At 40.3% G+C, this 16,680-nt stretch overlaps 1 protein-coding gene across 1 annotated transcript in view; it reads left to right on the top strand.

Moving 5' to 3' along the window:
- Window positions 1-16,680, top strand: part of HBS1 (translation elongation factor EF-1alpha (GTPase) HBS1) — a gene marked incomplete at its 5' end in the record, with an annotated part of 255,149 nt that overhangs the window by 42,601 nt on the left and 195,868 nt on the right. Inside the window, 2 exons of the mRNA XM_067109557.1 lie at window positions 13,560-13,752; window positions 13,887-14,075. Coding sequence (XP_066965658.1) covers window positions 13,560-13,752; window positions 13,887-14,075 — 382 coding nt within the window. The remainder of the gene's footprint in view (window positions 1-13,559; window positions 13,753-13,886; window positions 14,076-16,680) is intronic.

The following is a 16,680-nucleotide window of genomic DNA, read 5'->3' as shown; positions in this document are numbered from 1 at the left end:
TAATATGAAATTTTTGTTAGAAAAAACATTGTTTTTAGTGGGCCTGGTGATGGGAGCCAGATCAGCAGAGATCCATGCGCTAAAAAGAGGAGATCAGTTTTGTTCTTTCGGAAAGAATAAAGTAACCTTTTCATTCGGAGAATTTCTAGCTAAAAATGAGAATCCTTTTCATAGACGGAAACCCATAGTTATCCCTTCTTTGCCCTCTAATCCGAAGCTGTGTCCAGTGGCCACAGTGAAAAAGTACCTTGATTGCACCAACCATATCACGCAAGGGCCCCTCTTTTTGGTACCAAACGAAAGCACCCCACTTTCCCTAGAAAGCCTCAGAACCAGCATTTGTAAGTTAATTGTAGATCTATGCCCAGGATCAGACCCAAAGTCACATGACCTCCATAAGCACGCAGCCTCACTTGCCTTTTTCGGTAACTATAGTATGGAGGACATATCCAAGTACACGGGGTGGTCTGGGCATGGAGTGTTTGTCAAACACTATGTTAAACAAATACGAGGTGTCCAGACTGCGTGCATATCCCTCGGCAAAGTTGTAGGCAAGAGATAAGGATGCCCAGAAGGTGAATTGGCTGGCAAGAGGAACTCTTCCTTTAAAGTGAGTGAGTGTTTTAAAAACCGGTTGGTTATTTCTTCCTATTATAGTCTATTTCTTTTGCTCTTCACCAATACACAGTCTCTTTGGAGACAGCTTAAAGGGTGGGCTGTTACAGCCGTAAAGGGAAAGGATTTTAGATTTCAGTTTGAACCCAAGGGAAGTAACCAAAAAGCTTTTTGGTTAGGGATAGTGGCTAAAAGTCCATCCTCCCTGTCAAATGATGTTTGACGACTTTATAAATATACAAAAAGCCTCTTTAAAATGTTCTCTGGTACACCTGCATGAGGCTCTCGCGGTTCCCTTTGACTAAAAAACGGGGTTTGAACCCGAAGGGAAATGAAAACCCTATTTTTAGTCTGGGAGCCGCGAGAGCCTCAGACCCTCCCAGTTAGTATTGAGTATATTGGGTTATGCCCACCCGTTCATTTGCAGGCAGTATAACCTTTTAGGGAGGCGCAGTTATTCCTACATTGGGTTGGCAACATGTGCATGCGCAGTAGATGAGTAGGCCTAGTCGCGTTTTGACCCGATTCATTCGAACTAGCTACGGAAGCGCAAATGGAAAGGTGTAACCAGTGGAGATTTTTAGCCATGAATTGATTCATCAATGCGGCGGATAGGGGGTCAAAGTGCAGACCCCCCGAGACCTGATATCCTATCACAATAGTGACAAGCTTCCGTTAACCGGAATGAATAGGTGCCAACCCTGTGCTATAAGTTCTCTGATAAGGGATTTAGCCGGGGCGCTGCCTAAGGCAGACGTAACTGCATGAGGCTCTCGCGGCTCCCAGACTAAAAATAGGGTTTTCATTTCCCTTCGGGTTCAAACCCCGTTTTTTTGGTTTTATTCTGTGGTTTAGGTGACAGTGTTTTCCTTTTGTATTCTGGTCTTCGCCCAGGGCACGGGCATCTTTTAAAAAACTTGTCAGCATACGTGTACTTCCTCCACTGCAAAGTTTCCCACTAATGTAGTGGTGACCCTTGGCTATACTGCCATGTCCACTACAAGTTGAGAGAAGCGCCGACCAAGGGCAGTACCTTCCTGCAGCAGCTCTCTCAACAGGTAAGGAAACAACAAACATTTATTCAATGTTAGCGACCTTTCTAGTTCAAACTCATTACTTTCTTAATGTTTTGGGGTAGTATATGTCCATGCTCTTTCCCACCTCCTTACAATGTGGAATCAGCTATGTAATTACTTGGTAAGATACTTATATAAAAATGACATTTTTGAAATAAAATAAAGTTTTATATATACTTACCAAGTAATTACATGATCAGAGCCCGCCCTCCTTCCCTTGCATGAACATAAGAGCATAAAACAAATTGAGCTATCTGCTAGTTTGTTTCCTCGAGTCCCGGATGGTGGCGGGACGTTGTCACCTACACACTAACAAGAACAGTGCCACTGCGTGAATTTTGAATTTCTAAGGTGCCGTAGGTTAGGGAACCAATAGCTATGTAATTACTTGGTAAGTATATATAAAACTTTATTTTATTATAAAAATGTCATATTCAAACATAAAATCCAATGTTGGAAACTGGAGTTGTTCTGACACGATATACAAACCATCAGTCCTTTACATTAGGAATTACTTTCAGCATAGGCTGGGAACGGCCATTAAACTCTTGAGCAAGGTGGTTAGGCAGTAACTACCGCCAGATAGTCAGGAATATCCGCCTGCTTGGATGTAAACATTCCAGTTTGTATTCGGCCATCATGTGTTGCAGACATGGTTTCGGATCTCTTTGCCTGACTGTCATTAAGCTCTTCTTTATCCCGGTGGGATCTTAATGTATTTTTGTGTATATATTACGTGTGTTTGATATTTAGTAGTACAAACCCACGATTTGTGATAACCTTGCATAAACAGTCGTTCCCTTGCGTCTGTGTCGTGGGTTTGACGACCAAGGGCGTATTTAGAGGGGCGTAACCAAGTGGTAAAGTTTCTCTTCCAGTAGCCCTTTATTTAGATACTAAAGGCGTTCCCCTGTACAGTAAAGGTGTTCCCCTGTACAGTAAGAGATATTAGATTGGGATGTAATATCTTCACTCTCCTACATTGATCGGGACGTAAGAGTTTGCTTCCCTTCTTGGGCTCCCACCCTCCGTGTACAAGGGCATGACTACTTCCTTCCTACTTTTGTTGTTTTCGCTGCCTGCACTTGGAGAGGTGCAGGGGAGGGGGAGGTTCCGGGTGTCGTCGGTAACTTCCACGGTGCCCTTGGTGGCCTCCCCTCCTTCCTTCTCTCTTCCTGTAGGTTCTTCCTTATCTCTCCTTCGGTAGAGATCTCTCTCCTTCACCCTCTTCGCTTGCTCACCGGGCAAAGACCGCAAGAGGGGGACGCAGGCGGCCGGGCAACCTCTTCTGGGGTACCTCCTCTTGCTGCGTAGGGTAGTTCCCCTTGTAGCAAGAGGAGTCTCCCTCTCTAATCACCTTTGCTTTTTTCTTTCAGGTTGACATTGAGCATCGTAGGCACAGCAGTAGTTGGCTGGATATCTCAGGATATCTTGCATGAAGGAGTCCTGACATTCATTCAGTGTTGCTTCGGGATTGACCACAGTACCTGGTTGGATGACATAGTTCCACATCGGGATCGTTCTGACTGTTCCTGCCGATGTGGATCGATCGCTGTCATTGCTAGCCTTCATGTATGCCGTGGCACTACCTCTGGCATATCTGTGGTCCATCTGCTCCTGCTGTATCCTGTGTTATGCTCCTGTTAACTCAACGACAGTCTTTAGGCAGATCTTCCTGGTCTCCTGCAGCAGCCGCCCTGATCGTTCCTGTCACTGCTGGTGACTTTCATGTAATGTTCCTGTCCATTGCTGTAGCTCCTGCCTTCCGAATCGCTTCCGTAGCTCCTGCATCGGCTGTCATGATGATGCCTGCTGCTTCTCCGGGTGGTCGTTCCCGGGGCTGCTTCCGTTGAGTTCCTGCCTAGCTGCCCTGGAGGTTACGATGTTTTGTGTCCACCATCCTGTAGAAGATGTGGGAGTGAAGGTGAAGGAAGTCGCCCTGTGGAAGTGATGTTCCTGGCCGTTGCAGTAGCTCGTGCCTTCTGAACCACTGCCGTAGCTCCTGCATCGACTGTCCTGATCATCCCTGCTGCTTCTCCTGGTGGTGGTGTCCTGGGCCGCTTCTGTTGTGTTCCTGCCTAGCTGCCCTGGAGGTTACGATGTTTCGTGTCCACCATCCTGTAGAAGATGTCGGAGTGAAGGTGAAGAAAGTTGCCTTGTGGAAGTAGCCGCCGTCTTCATTGTATCTTCAATTTCGTCTTCTGCTGCCTCTTCCCTTCCTCTCCCGAGGTCCAAGGGGTTCCCGGGAATCGAACAGACCTCCATCAGCCGGAGGAGAGGAAGGTTGCTTCTTTCCCCTTGATGCCTTTGGATGTCTAGGGACTGCCTCCTTCCGAGGAGGCAGTGTGTCTCTCCTTGGCTCTTTCCGACCTTTGGGTTAGGAACCAATTCTCATAGCCCAGGGTTTTGTGTTTTGGGAGCCGTGGCCGCGCAGATCTCAGTTTGCGATCCCATTGCCAGTCCTAGAGGTTCCACCTCTAAGACGGGGGCTGCTTCGGGCGCTCATTCGCGAGCTGCTCCGAGTGCTCAAGATTCTTTGGAATATCGAGTACCCCGATCTGGTCTGGAGAGTACTCTCCCCGGCACAGTTTGGGAGCAGTGTGAGAGAAAGGGCCGAGACACCCAGGTGTCTCAGCTCTTCCTGCCAGCACCACAAGCGTTCCCCGAGTGCTTGCCAGTGCTCGGTGGGTCCCAGCCTGGTGTCTCGATCCCGTTGGTTCAAACACCAGAAGAAGCAGGGAAGAGATTCCCTTTGGGAGTCTTGTGGGACTTCTAAGGGACTGTCTCTCCTCCGGGAGAAAAGTTTCGTTGGCTCTTCCCACCCTTGGGCGGGAGCCGATTCGAATTCTCCTCTGGGGTCTGGTGTTTCGGGGGCCATGAGAGCGTGGCCTCAAGACTGGCAACAAGGGCACGACCACAGGAGGCCGCGCCCTCGTTGCCTGTCTTGGAGGTCTGCGTCTAAGACTGGTTCTGTGCCTGGCTCTTTTCGATTTCTTAGGAAACCGAAAGCAGCCGCTCCCAATTTTGGGAGTCTTGTGGGTCACTCGAATTCTATGAATTACGAGCGCTCTCCTGACGAGAGGCACAGGATGAGAGAAAGTGCTGAGACACCCAGGTTTCTGGGTGCCGAGACACCAGGTGTCTGGGTGCCAAGACCCCAGGTGTCTGGGTACCGAGACACCAGGTTTCTCGATACTGCCTGCCAGCTGCTTAGGTTGCTTGGCTGGGTTTCATACTTGTGTCTTGAACCTTAGGGTTCGAGCATGCAGGATAGCAGACACAGAATTCCCGTTTGAACCATCTTCTTGAGGGGCCTTGGCCTCGAAGGAGTTTAGAGTTTGGGAAACTAGAGCTAGTTCACGGCAGATGAGTTCTGCCCTGTCCAATTCTGGTTGTGTTCCTCGATCGGCTCGGCCCCTGGTCGCGCTTGCGAGACTGGCTTGGCTCACTCGGCTTTCTCTCCCCGCCCAGTCCCTGGTCGCGCTTGCAAGACTGGCTCGGCTCGGTTTGGCTTGCCCCAACTGCCTCCCAGTCCACCTGCATACCACCCAGTTGCATTGCCTTCTTGTGATCAGCTCCGTTTGGCGCTACTCGGCTCGGCCCCACTTGGTTTTTTCCAATCTGGTTCTCGGCTCTGTTCAAGTGAACTTTCTGCTCTTCCCAGGAAAGTGCTTTGCCACAGCACAAGCGCTCTTCTTCCCGTGTGGCAATAATCTCCTTTGGTTGATTATTGCTCACGGTCTGCCTCTCTTACTGGTCTTACTGGGAGGGCAGGTAGGGGTACACTATCTCCTTACCTGTTCTCTTCTCTTTGCGGCTGTTCCGAGAGGCACTAGGCGGACAGAGAGAGCTCCGAGGACTTTGTCTTCGGAGTTTGGCAAACTGGCGTGCTTTGGGTGTCGGTCCCCCGATTGTCTCATACAACCAGGTAGCTTTGGAAGCAATTTCATGTAGAATACAACAAAAAATAACTCATGGTTGTAGCTTTTATCAGTTTTGAAATATTTTCATATAAATCACGATGTGCCAAAATTTCAACCTTCGGTCAACTGTGACTCGACCGACATGGTCGAGAAACGCAATTGTAAGCTAAAACTCTTACATTCTAGCAACATTCAATCATTTACCTTCATTTTACAACAAACGGGTAGTCTCTAGCACAATATTTCGATTTATGGTGAATTTTTGAAAAAAACTTTTTCCTTACCTCTGCGCGCAGTAACTCGGCTGAAAATCTCTGAATTTCTTTAGTCACCTTGTCGTAATTTTCGCACCGTTTTCTATTAGGCGTTACATAAAGTGTTATACATGAAAATGTGTGCAATTTCATGTAGAATACAACAAAAAATAACTCATGGTTGTAGCTTTTATCACTTTTGAAATATTTTCATATAAATCACGATAAGTGCCAAAATTTAAACTTACGGTCAACTTTGACTCGACCGAAATGGTTGAAAAATGCAATTTCAAGCTAAAACTCTTACCTTCTAGTAACATTCAATCATTTACCTTCATTTTACAACAAACGGAAAGTCTCTAACACAATATTTCGATTTATGGTGAATTTTTGAAAAAAAACTTTTACCTTACCTCCACGCACGGTAACTCAGCTGAAAATCTCAGAATTTCTTTAGTCACCTTGTCGTAATTTTCGCACCGTTTTCTATTAGGCGTTACATAAAGTGTTGCACATGAAAATGTGTGCAATTTCATGTAGAATACAACAAAAAATAACTCATGGTTGTAGCTTTTATCAGTTTTGAAATATTTTCATATAAATCACGATAAATAGAAAAAATTCGACCTTCGGTCAAAGTTAACTTGACCGAAATGGTTGAAAACTGCAATTGTAAGATAAAACACTTGGTGTAGTAATATTCAATCAATTACCTTCATTTTGCAACAAACGGGAAGTCTCTAGCACAATATTTCGATTTATAGTGAATTTTTGAAAAAAACTTTTTTTTACGTCAGCGCCTTACAAATTCATGCATCATTTTGTGATAATATTTTCTCTGTGTTGCTTTGATCGTTTTAAAATTTGTTATATACCAAAATCATCGCAATTTAGTGTACAATACAACAAAAAAAAATAACTCATTAGCTTTAGCCGTTTTGCTCACAGCGCGGTTTGTATACAATTATATATGAAATTTTTTTTTGCGCTGTCATATATTTCAATATTTATATATGATAATGATATTTTTTTCAGTTCTGATGGTTGCATATTAAACTTCAGGCAATGCCAAAAAAAGCAGCCAAAAAGGAACCCTTAATCGTAAAAACTAAGCGTGCTGTGATTTTTTGAAAAAAACTTTTTTTCCGCTTCAGCTCTAACTCCCGAATGCCGCCAGCATGCAGCGGACACTTTTGTAAATAGAGGCTCGGTGTTTAAGGGTTAAGGTAACTTTTAAATGAAATGAAAGTTACTGTAATTTCATTTAAAAGTTAGCTTAATACATTACCCTTAAAAAAAGAAATAAATGGTTGACAAAAATAGAGAGTTGGAAGAGAATTTCTGTCTCTCTCCCTCCCCTTCTGACTGATCTGTTTTAAGAAGTCTTCTCAACCTCTTGTTAATAACTTCTTTATTCTATGTCTCTTTCTCCTTGCTCTGAAATGCTTTTTCATGAACAAACAGTGTTTTTTATTTGGGCTAGTACAACTCTTAATTATTATGTCTCTGTGTTTTAGAATGTATTTGCCACACTAGCACATTTACAGTTCACAGATTGTACAAATAAAATTAGATGAATTTAAACTATCTACTGTACAGGTAAAGACATACAGGGAAATAGTAAGTAGTAAAGTTGTGTGAGCACTATGAATGAGAGAGAGAGAGATAAGGGTTGTCCTTACTTAAAAGAGTGAAATTATTTATCAGTTATTACAGAGACAGAGAGAATAACACATGAGAGAGAGAGAGAGAGAGAAATTATTCTTACGGTATCAAAAGATGGAAATTCAGTATGAAACTAACTTTTAAATGAAATGAAAGTTACTGTAATTTCATTTAAAAGTTAGCTTAATACATTACTCTTAAAAAAAGAAATAAATGGTTGGCATAAGAATATAGAGTGTGAAGATTAGTATACTATTTCTCTCTCTCCCCACTCCACTGATCTATTTTTAGAAGTCTTCTCAACCTCGTTTTTAAAAACTTCTTTATTCTGTCTCATTCTCTTTGTTCTGAAATGCTCTGTCTCTATGATTTAGAATGGCACATTTACTGTTTGTAGATGGTACAGGTAAAATTAGATGTTTAAAATTATCTACTGTACAGTTAAAGACACAGAGAAACAGTAATACGTAGGTTGCTCTAACTACGAGAGAGAGAGAGAGAGAGAGAGAGAGAGAGAGAGAGAGAGAGAGAGAGAGAGAGATAGAGGTAACAGTTGTCCTTACTTAAGAGAGTGAAATTTTTTATAAATAATTATGGACAGAGAGAGAGAGAGAGAGAGATAACAGTTGTCCTTACTTAGAGAGTGAAATTTTTTATAAATTATTATGGACAGAGAGAGAGAGAGAATGAATTGCGTAAGAAATCTTTGGTCCGCTAATCAGCAACACTCCCCCTTCTTTGACCCGCTAATCAGCAATATTCCCCCTTCTTGTCATGTTAAATCGACATGTCTGACAGCTTTGCCTTGGAGCTTATTACAAAAGATGTGGGGAAAGAAATTTGTTTTTTAAAATACGTATCACATATGAATTTTGTAATTACAGTAACATTTGAATTTTTAATATTAGTTTTTATTATTATTATTATTATTATTATTATTATTTAATCTTAATAATCTTATTAATATTTGAAAATTAGTACTTACTATTAGGTAAAAAATGTATTTATCATACAAAACAATTAAACATACATGTAGCATAAAAATTCTCTCATCTCAGTAAAAGAGAGAGAGAGAGAAATTATTACTTTATTATATTATTTAATGTTATTTAATTTACACATAAAAGCTTGAAAACTTACAAATTACATAAAAAATCAAACAAATGCTTTTGCAGGGTCTCTCAGTATTTACAAATGTCCTTGTGTCTGTGAAAAACTCATGTATGACAATTAGTTAGGTTCCAATGAAAAGTTTGCGTGTCTGTGAATTCGCGCAACTCGAATCACGCAAGTTTGGGCCATTACTGTATTCTTATATTGCTTTCGTATTATGAATTGCAATCAAAGCGATTAATTTTTTGGTTTGGAAAGCGATTACGCGGTAAGTTTATTTCGCCGTATGTAACTTAGTTCAGAGCGCTTTTCTTGCTTCTAGTTAGCATAAATGAATCTCTAGATACTTTATTTATATGTGGCAAGGTTATTTTTTATTATATGAGGTGTTTTTAAGTCAAAATATAACTTAAATACATCTCATTGCGAAATTAGTTTAGCTATTTTTTCGTTAATAGATGACGTTGGCCATTTGGGGGCATGTTTGTTTTGTGGAAAAAAAATTAAGATTCCATTCGCTATTTTCAGTTGATTTCATCATAATACGAGCTTTACGTGTTAATCATGTATCGGCGTAAAAACAGCAGTAATCTGTTCTTTCATGCCCAGTAGTTTTGATTAAAATACTTTCTGTCCAATTTTAATTACAGTCAAGTTTCATCCATCTTGCTGGTGCACGATAATTTATAGTCATTAGCAGCTTGAACATTGTTTTCTCAGCTTCATCTACAACTTGCAGCTTAAATTTAGTAGTATATTTCCTTGCTGATCTTTTATCCACAGCAAATAAGGGTATAATGTAAAAATATATCAGTCCTATTCTACTTAACATCATTTGCAACATAACTATGGTAATTGTTTACTACCATAGGATGGTTGAAATACAAGCAAAACGGCTGTTGTTATTCGATTCGGTTATAAGCAAAATAACAGTTTCTTGTTCAGTTGATTATGGCTGTACGCATTTACACATGAGTGTAACGTTACTAACCATACTTTTATCATTCTCTTTTACTTTTTTAACTAGAAGATAGGCTAAAGAGATGGAGGAAAAGAAGTTGGTCTATTGTAATTTGGTCTCTCTCGCTGCCTGATTGTACGCTGCTGCCTGCGCCCGTGCAAAATTTAAAAATATTTTCTAAATATTGTCGTATCAGTATTAATTGCTTACCCCATCGCAAAATCGAATTATCATAAGGCAAATGATTGTAACTCGAGCACTACCTGGGTACCTGAGTATTTTAATAGTTTTATGATAAAAAGTGCATTTAGTCATGAAAATATGAAAATACAGTAATTAGTGAATATTTCTCAGTGAAAAATACCGCGAATGAGCGAATTTTCCGCAAGTAATGCTCCATAGAGAAATTCATGAATAGGTGAGTCCATGAATCGTGAGAACTCGAATACAGGCAGTCCCAGGTTATCAACGATCCGGTTTTTCGGTGCTTGTCTAGCAACGAAAATCTGCAATTTTCAGCATCGATATGCACTGATTTCCACTTTTCGGTGCCGATAAGCGCTGATACATACCTAACAGAAGCGCCAATAACTAAAAATAGGCAATTTTCACCACTTAACGGTGCCGATGAGTGCCGAAAATCGCTGATTTGTGGTTATCTGCAATTTTTGCTTATCATTATGTCGTCAGAAAAAACACACACACACACACCGATAACTAGGGACTGCCTGTAATACTATGAGGGCTTAAAAGGACAAGCGAAGACCTGACCTCCCTCAGAAGACATTGAAACTATCCCAGGACACTTGACCCTCCACTCTTCTCCTTGAGCTGCCCCTTGCATCCCGTGTGGCTGTCCCTGAGCCTACAGTTTTCTTTTGCAGTGAAGCCCCTTAACGCTACCCTCCTGTTGGCCCCCGAGAACGAGGAATCCATCTCCTGACAAAGGTGATGTGCCAATGTCAAGGTTCTTAAGTCAGTCACGCGTCTGTTAGTCTTTTCTTATTTTTCCGTTAACTTTCTTAGGCAGTATACCTGCAGTGAGACTTGTATTACTTTAAATTGTCAACGTGAAGATACCTACAGTGAAGTGAAATATTCATTTTATTATATGAAATTAGTCACCAAAATCATGGCCCATTCTTAGCCACCGTCTGTGCACACCCTCAATTTCTTAATTACTCCCCCAATACACCTACATAACCACGTGTATCCCAATTACAAGTAGGAGTTGCCTGCTGTGGATCTGAGCATCATGATGTCTGTGCAGTGGCATAACTCCTGCTTTCTCCCCCTCTGCGGTGCCCCTTGGAAGCATGATTTTTGAGTTTCGTCTGGGAAAATCCTCCAGTTGTTTGTTATTCCTTTGGGACGACAGGATTCTGTTTACCTGCCCTAATTTACTCTCCATTCTTCTTCTCATGTGTATTTAGTGTAAATATACTCTTGTAAGTGAAACCCTAAGTGTTTACCTGCAATTTCCCCCTTTTGAAGTAGGCCTTCAGGTGACACCTTTGCATATGTTTTACTGAACTCGGCCTAAGAGTTAGATATAGTCAATTTTCAAGGTAAATTCCCTTTGAACACATCAGCAGAAATACAAATTACTGTACTTCTAAAATTTTGCTATGTATATGTATACTGTATATACATCATTGTGCCCATATGCCATGAACAAAATAGAATTAGATGAAATTTGGAGTGTATACTTTGATTGTTGTAATCATTCTGGTAACAATTTTAAGATATATATAGAGTAAACATCATTTTATTATTACAGCATTCCAATTCCTGAAAAAAATTTTCCCATTTTTTTTATGGATTGGAACTAAACTGCACAGGACCTCTTGGTCTTCCTGCAATATCCTTCCATTTATGATAAAGGCATTGCACTAACTTTTTTCTCTTTATTTGTATTCCACTATACTGTACATGACTAAAACTTATGCCTGTAGTTTCATGTCAGAATATCCACACACTTCTCCAACTATTTAGTTTCTCTAAGACAGCACTAGTCTAGGCTACAGAATCTCATATCATAGTTTAGACTAGTCTAATTCATAAGGTGTAGTTAAAAAAAATCAGACAGAGGTATTACTGTATTTACAACATTTTTACATATTTGTGGGTGGGAGTTTTGGCTAAGGACTTCAGGTGTAGAAGGTATTTTATATCAAAGACAATATTTCATTATATTATTTCATGATGACCTTCACAATTGTGGATTTCACCCATTAAGGGACAGCATCATAAAGTATAGGATCTGTATAAACGTATATCGGTTTTGTTAACAATCATGCATTCTATATAGGGCAACAGCACATTGGATAGCAAGTCTTTAACTCCAGAGATTAAACTTGTTAATATCTCTTGACGCATGGCATATGTCAACCATACAGTGCAGCATCCTTGTGGTGAATCTCCTAGCCTCCAGAAACACAAAGATGACTGTAATAGTTCCCATTTGCCCCTAACAGTAGTGTTTTACAAGTCCTTGGTGGTGGAAAGTTTTAGATTCTCCCAACCCTGGAAGAAACTTAAGTAGCAAAACTTCTCAAGTAGCCACATTTTGAGAGATTCCTTCTCACATTGCATGCAGTTCATCTTTTTGTAATTTTATCCAGCAAGGCTTCAGAGGTTGAGTTTTTTTGCCGGATGCAGCTGCTACTATATCAAGGTCTTGCAGAATTTAGAGGTGCCCTCCTGCAAAGTTTTGAATTTGGATTTTCAATGACTTATGAAGCACTTCAGAATGGTAGTTCCTCATGGGTTGCTCAGACCTGCTAAGTGACACCTCCCTGGCCCTTAAATGAGTCTCAAGAAGCTTCCATACAAACCAACTTTGGAAGCTTCTTTGCAGGTGTCACTCTGAAGATAGTCATTCTACTGGCATGTGCATGAGCAAGAATCCTGTACTGTCTTGTTTTGTCTAAGGCAAGTCATTTTGAGAGCTTGCTTTGATGTGGTGGGTGATGAAGCAGAATAGTTAACAGTGGAAACCCACAAATTCAGAGCACTTTTTAGTTCTGTTGCCTGTAAAACTAGCTGGATTTGCCCTTTTATTTTACAAGCAGACCATTTTGCAGTTTCTCATAACTCAAATTCACCTCTTATTCATGTCACTGTCAAGAGGCATAAACTTCTGGGGTTATTGTCTACTTCATCTCAATTGTATGGTAAGTGTACTCTTCTCTAATCTGAAAGACTTACTTGATACAAGTCATATCATGTGTTCTGACTTTAAAACATACAAACCTGTGAACCACCAAGTACAGGCAGTCCCCGGTTATCGGTGGGGGTTCTGTTCCCGACGGTGTGACAATAACCGAAAATCAGCGATAATAGCGCCGATCCCCAGTTATTGGTGCCGCTGTCTGGTTATCGGCACCAATAACTGGGGATCTGCGCCGATAACCGGAGATTGGTGCATGTCATCGCCGAAGATCTCGTTATCTTCATCGCTGGACAAGCGCTGTAAAACTGGATCACCAATAACCAGGGACTGCCTGTACAGTTGTAGCCTGATGTATTTAAGTCACTAAATGCTCTCCTGAACCTGTAGTGTTAGGAAAATTCTTGACACATGAGGTTGGCCTACACAGTATTTATAATTGATTGGTTTTTATGAAAAAATCTATAGTAGTCTTATGTAAATTTTTTAGGTATTACAGCTAGAACAATTTCTTAGGTTATATTACAGCTGAAGGTACAATGCTTTTGTTTTGTATAGCCAAAAAATAAATGTTTATTAATTTCAAATTGTATTGCATGTGTGAATATGTGGTCTTATTAGTATGTAAGTGTAAATGGTCATAAGATTATTAGATGTAAAGTTATTTGGAGTGTCACCGCCTAAACACCAAGATGTTAATCCATGTATATTTATATTGAAAATGGAAAAATAAATTGTCTTGTCACCATTCCTTGAACTAATGAAGGCATTCACTTAAAGGTACGATTGGCGTCTGTACTTGATGAGTTACGAAATATTTTTGGTGAAAAATATAGTGAAAGGGAGTTGACACAGACAGTTTTGGCACATAATTATGATGCAGAGGCTTCCATTGATGCTTTGCTAAACAAAGCCCCAGCCTCTGCAACTTCAGGTCCTCTTCCACAAAGAGAACATCGTAATAGAAATAGGGGTAAGCATGTTGTTCACTGTTTATCTGTTATGTGATAAGCGGATAGTTTGAAACTGCAGAAAGTGTATTGTGTTGCTATATGTATTCCTCATGTGTAGGCTTTGTTTAATAGCTTAAATAATTTTTGTTTTCAGTATCTGCTAATTCTGCTTCTGCCTTTGTTGAGCAGCTCACTTTGGGTAGTAATCAAAAACAAGCAGCTAAAAGTGATTCTGAAGTATCAGTGTTCAAAGCACCCTCAGCACCTGTTGTTATTACCACTCCAGCTAAGAGGGGGGAAGCATCACGTGTAGTCCGTGGTTTTGATGTTCAAGATCATGAAGGTTTGTATTGTTCCTCACTCCATTTGTATACGAGTTATTTTAGTTATATTGCAGGTGTATTGATTTTCCTTTATTTACTGTAGCCTGTTGTATGTCAAGTCCAGTCTTCATACACATTCCAAAAGAAGATGAGTTTTCATCCTAACAGATTATGCATCCAGGCTCTAAAATGTCCCCAGTGGTAGTTAGTCACTCCCTGTCTTTTTGGTTTCCCATTCACAAAGGCAGTCCTCCTTCTAAATTGTGTAGTTATCTATAGTTATCTCCCATAATTTTAACCATTTTCCAGTAATAAATATCAATTAATATACCTTATAAATGCATTATTGATGTTGGTTACTGTATAATTCATATGAATTGGTTCATTTTGAGTGTGTTTTGGACCAATGAACAGTATGTTTTATTGCGTTAGTCTTTAACTGCTGTAAGGAACACCTTTTATTTGAACAGTCACTATTTTTCACTGTTGTTGGTACATTTATTGTTTGTCCTACTGATATTCAACCCTTTCTCTTATGACTTATAAACAATTACTGTACATCTGTGGGAAGTGGCAGTGACTCAGGCTGTAACCATAAACTGTTTGTACCCTTTTCTGTTCAAAGATGCATAGTTTTGACAATTTTCAAGGTAGATCACTCAGTTTTGTTCCATTTTGCAGCTAAATAATTTTTCAATACAATGGCATATAAAATCCCCCAAAATAACTTTTGCATAGGTTAAATAATGAGTAAAATTTATAAGATATGAGAAAATTTTAGCACTTTTCCCCTAAAAAAATTTTTTACTAGAAAAAATTTTTGCAATTAGGTCTTCTTCTTTTTTATCCACAGCATACCCAGGTATATTACCTAGTTATTTCAATGCAAAAAGTTGTAATTATAGCAAGGAAAATTTAAATGGCAAAATAGCATCATGTTTTCCATAAGAAAAGTGCCAGTCACCCGCGTGATACACTTAAAAATTATTTTACCCTTTTTTGTTCAAAGATACATAACTCCCATAGTTTTTAAGGTAGACTGCTCAGTTTTGTTTGTTTTGCAGCTGAATGATTGCTCTATTTAATGGCACAAAAAATCCCCCCAAAATAACTTTATTGTAGGTAAAATAATGAGTAAAAATTAGAGATAAAAGCTTAAGCAGTATATCCCAAGACATAGGAGATGTATTTTATTGTCAAGAATATGCACATACATTAGGATCTTGTAGGCAGAAGCCACAAGGCAAGCCTGCCACTTGTGTTAAATGTAGGGAACCAGAGCATGGTGTATGAATAAGGGAGTAAAATGTATACATTGTGGAGACAATCATCCAACTTCTTCACAGAACTGGGATGTGTACATCATGGAAAAGGAGATACAAACCCTAGGGGCAACAGAACACATAACATTTACAGAGGCTAAACAAAAAATTTGAAGCCAGCATATTAGACCAGGAATATAATTTTCTACCATTGCGGCTAATCGAAGAAGGAATGTAAATACTACCAGGAGTGCTTCCTTTGTTAATATAATAGAAAGATTAGTGGCAACCTATAATCGTACTTCTGTGGAGGGTGTGACAGTCATTTCTGGCACTCCTACCTCTCTGGAGCTGTGCCAGTGGTTTCTGGTGCCCCTGCTTCTTTGGAGGTGGTACCAGTGAATTAGGGCGCTCCTGCCTCTTCAGAGGCAGTGCCAGATGTACCTGGCACTCCTGCTTCTGTGGAGGCTACACCAGCTATGCCTGGTGTGTCGGCTTCTATGGAGGCTGCGCCAGCTGTGGCTGGCACTCCAGCTTCTGTGGAGGCCGTGTTATCTGTATCTGGTTCTTGTGTTGTAGGGGCTTTTTCTTTTAGTGCACAATTGGTGCAGTATAATGGGAACAGATTTGGAGGTTATTAAATGAAACTCTGACTGCCCTTAACTTATTTATTATCGTAACCTGCAGAACAGAAACTTAACCTAACTGTAACAATATAATTCATCAAAACTTATTTTACTCAATCCTAATCCTATAGTTCCCGGCCCCCCAACTATCAAAAGAACCTTAACTTAATTAAGAACGCTAATCTAACTCCTCAACCTTATCTACAATCCTCCCACAACTATCAAAAGAACCTTAAACTAATTGAACCTTGCTGTCAATAATCTTAATACTATAGTGTTCCTCCAATTATGGTATCTGAAACTTCTTCAGATTGGGAGTTAACTTGCTCAACATCAGCCAGTTTAGGATTTCGTTCCTTCTTCCTACTGGAGAGATCAACACCTAGTTTTCTTCCTTTCCTACTGCTGTCAAACTTTATTTGCTGCAGTGTGTCGAGATCAGCACCTTTTGGGATTTAGCGTCATATATGGAGGAGCAGCAAGAAGAGCGGCCTGACCTAATTGTTTTGTTTCTGCAATCTGGCAGCTTCACATTCTCTCCCTATGTTCCATGTCATTTCTCTGCTTTATCTCTTCCTCTGTTTTCAACTACTCTTTCAATTTTCTTTCTTTGATTTCTTTCTTCTTATCAGTTAAGGTGAAGGGGAGCTCCTCACTCTACGCTAACCAACTCGAGCAAACTGCAAGTAAAAAAAAAAAAAAAGAAACATGATTTATCAGCCATACACAAACAACCA

This window comes from Macrobrachium rosenbergii, chromosome 10, assembly GCF_040412425.1.
Source record: "Macrobrachium rosenbergii isolate ZJJX-2024 chromosome 10, ASM4041242v1, whole genome shotgun sequence".
Taxonomy (NCBI): domain Eukaryota; kingdom Metazoa; phylum Arthropoda; class Malacostraca; order Decapoda; family Palaemonidae; genus Macrobrachium; species Macrobrachium rosenbergii.
This window is presented reverse-complemented; position numbering and strand designations above follow the sequence as displayed.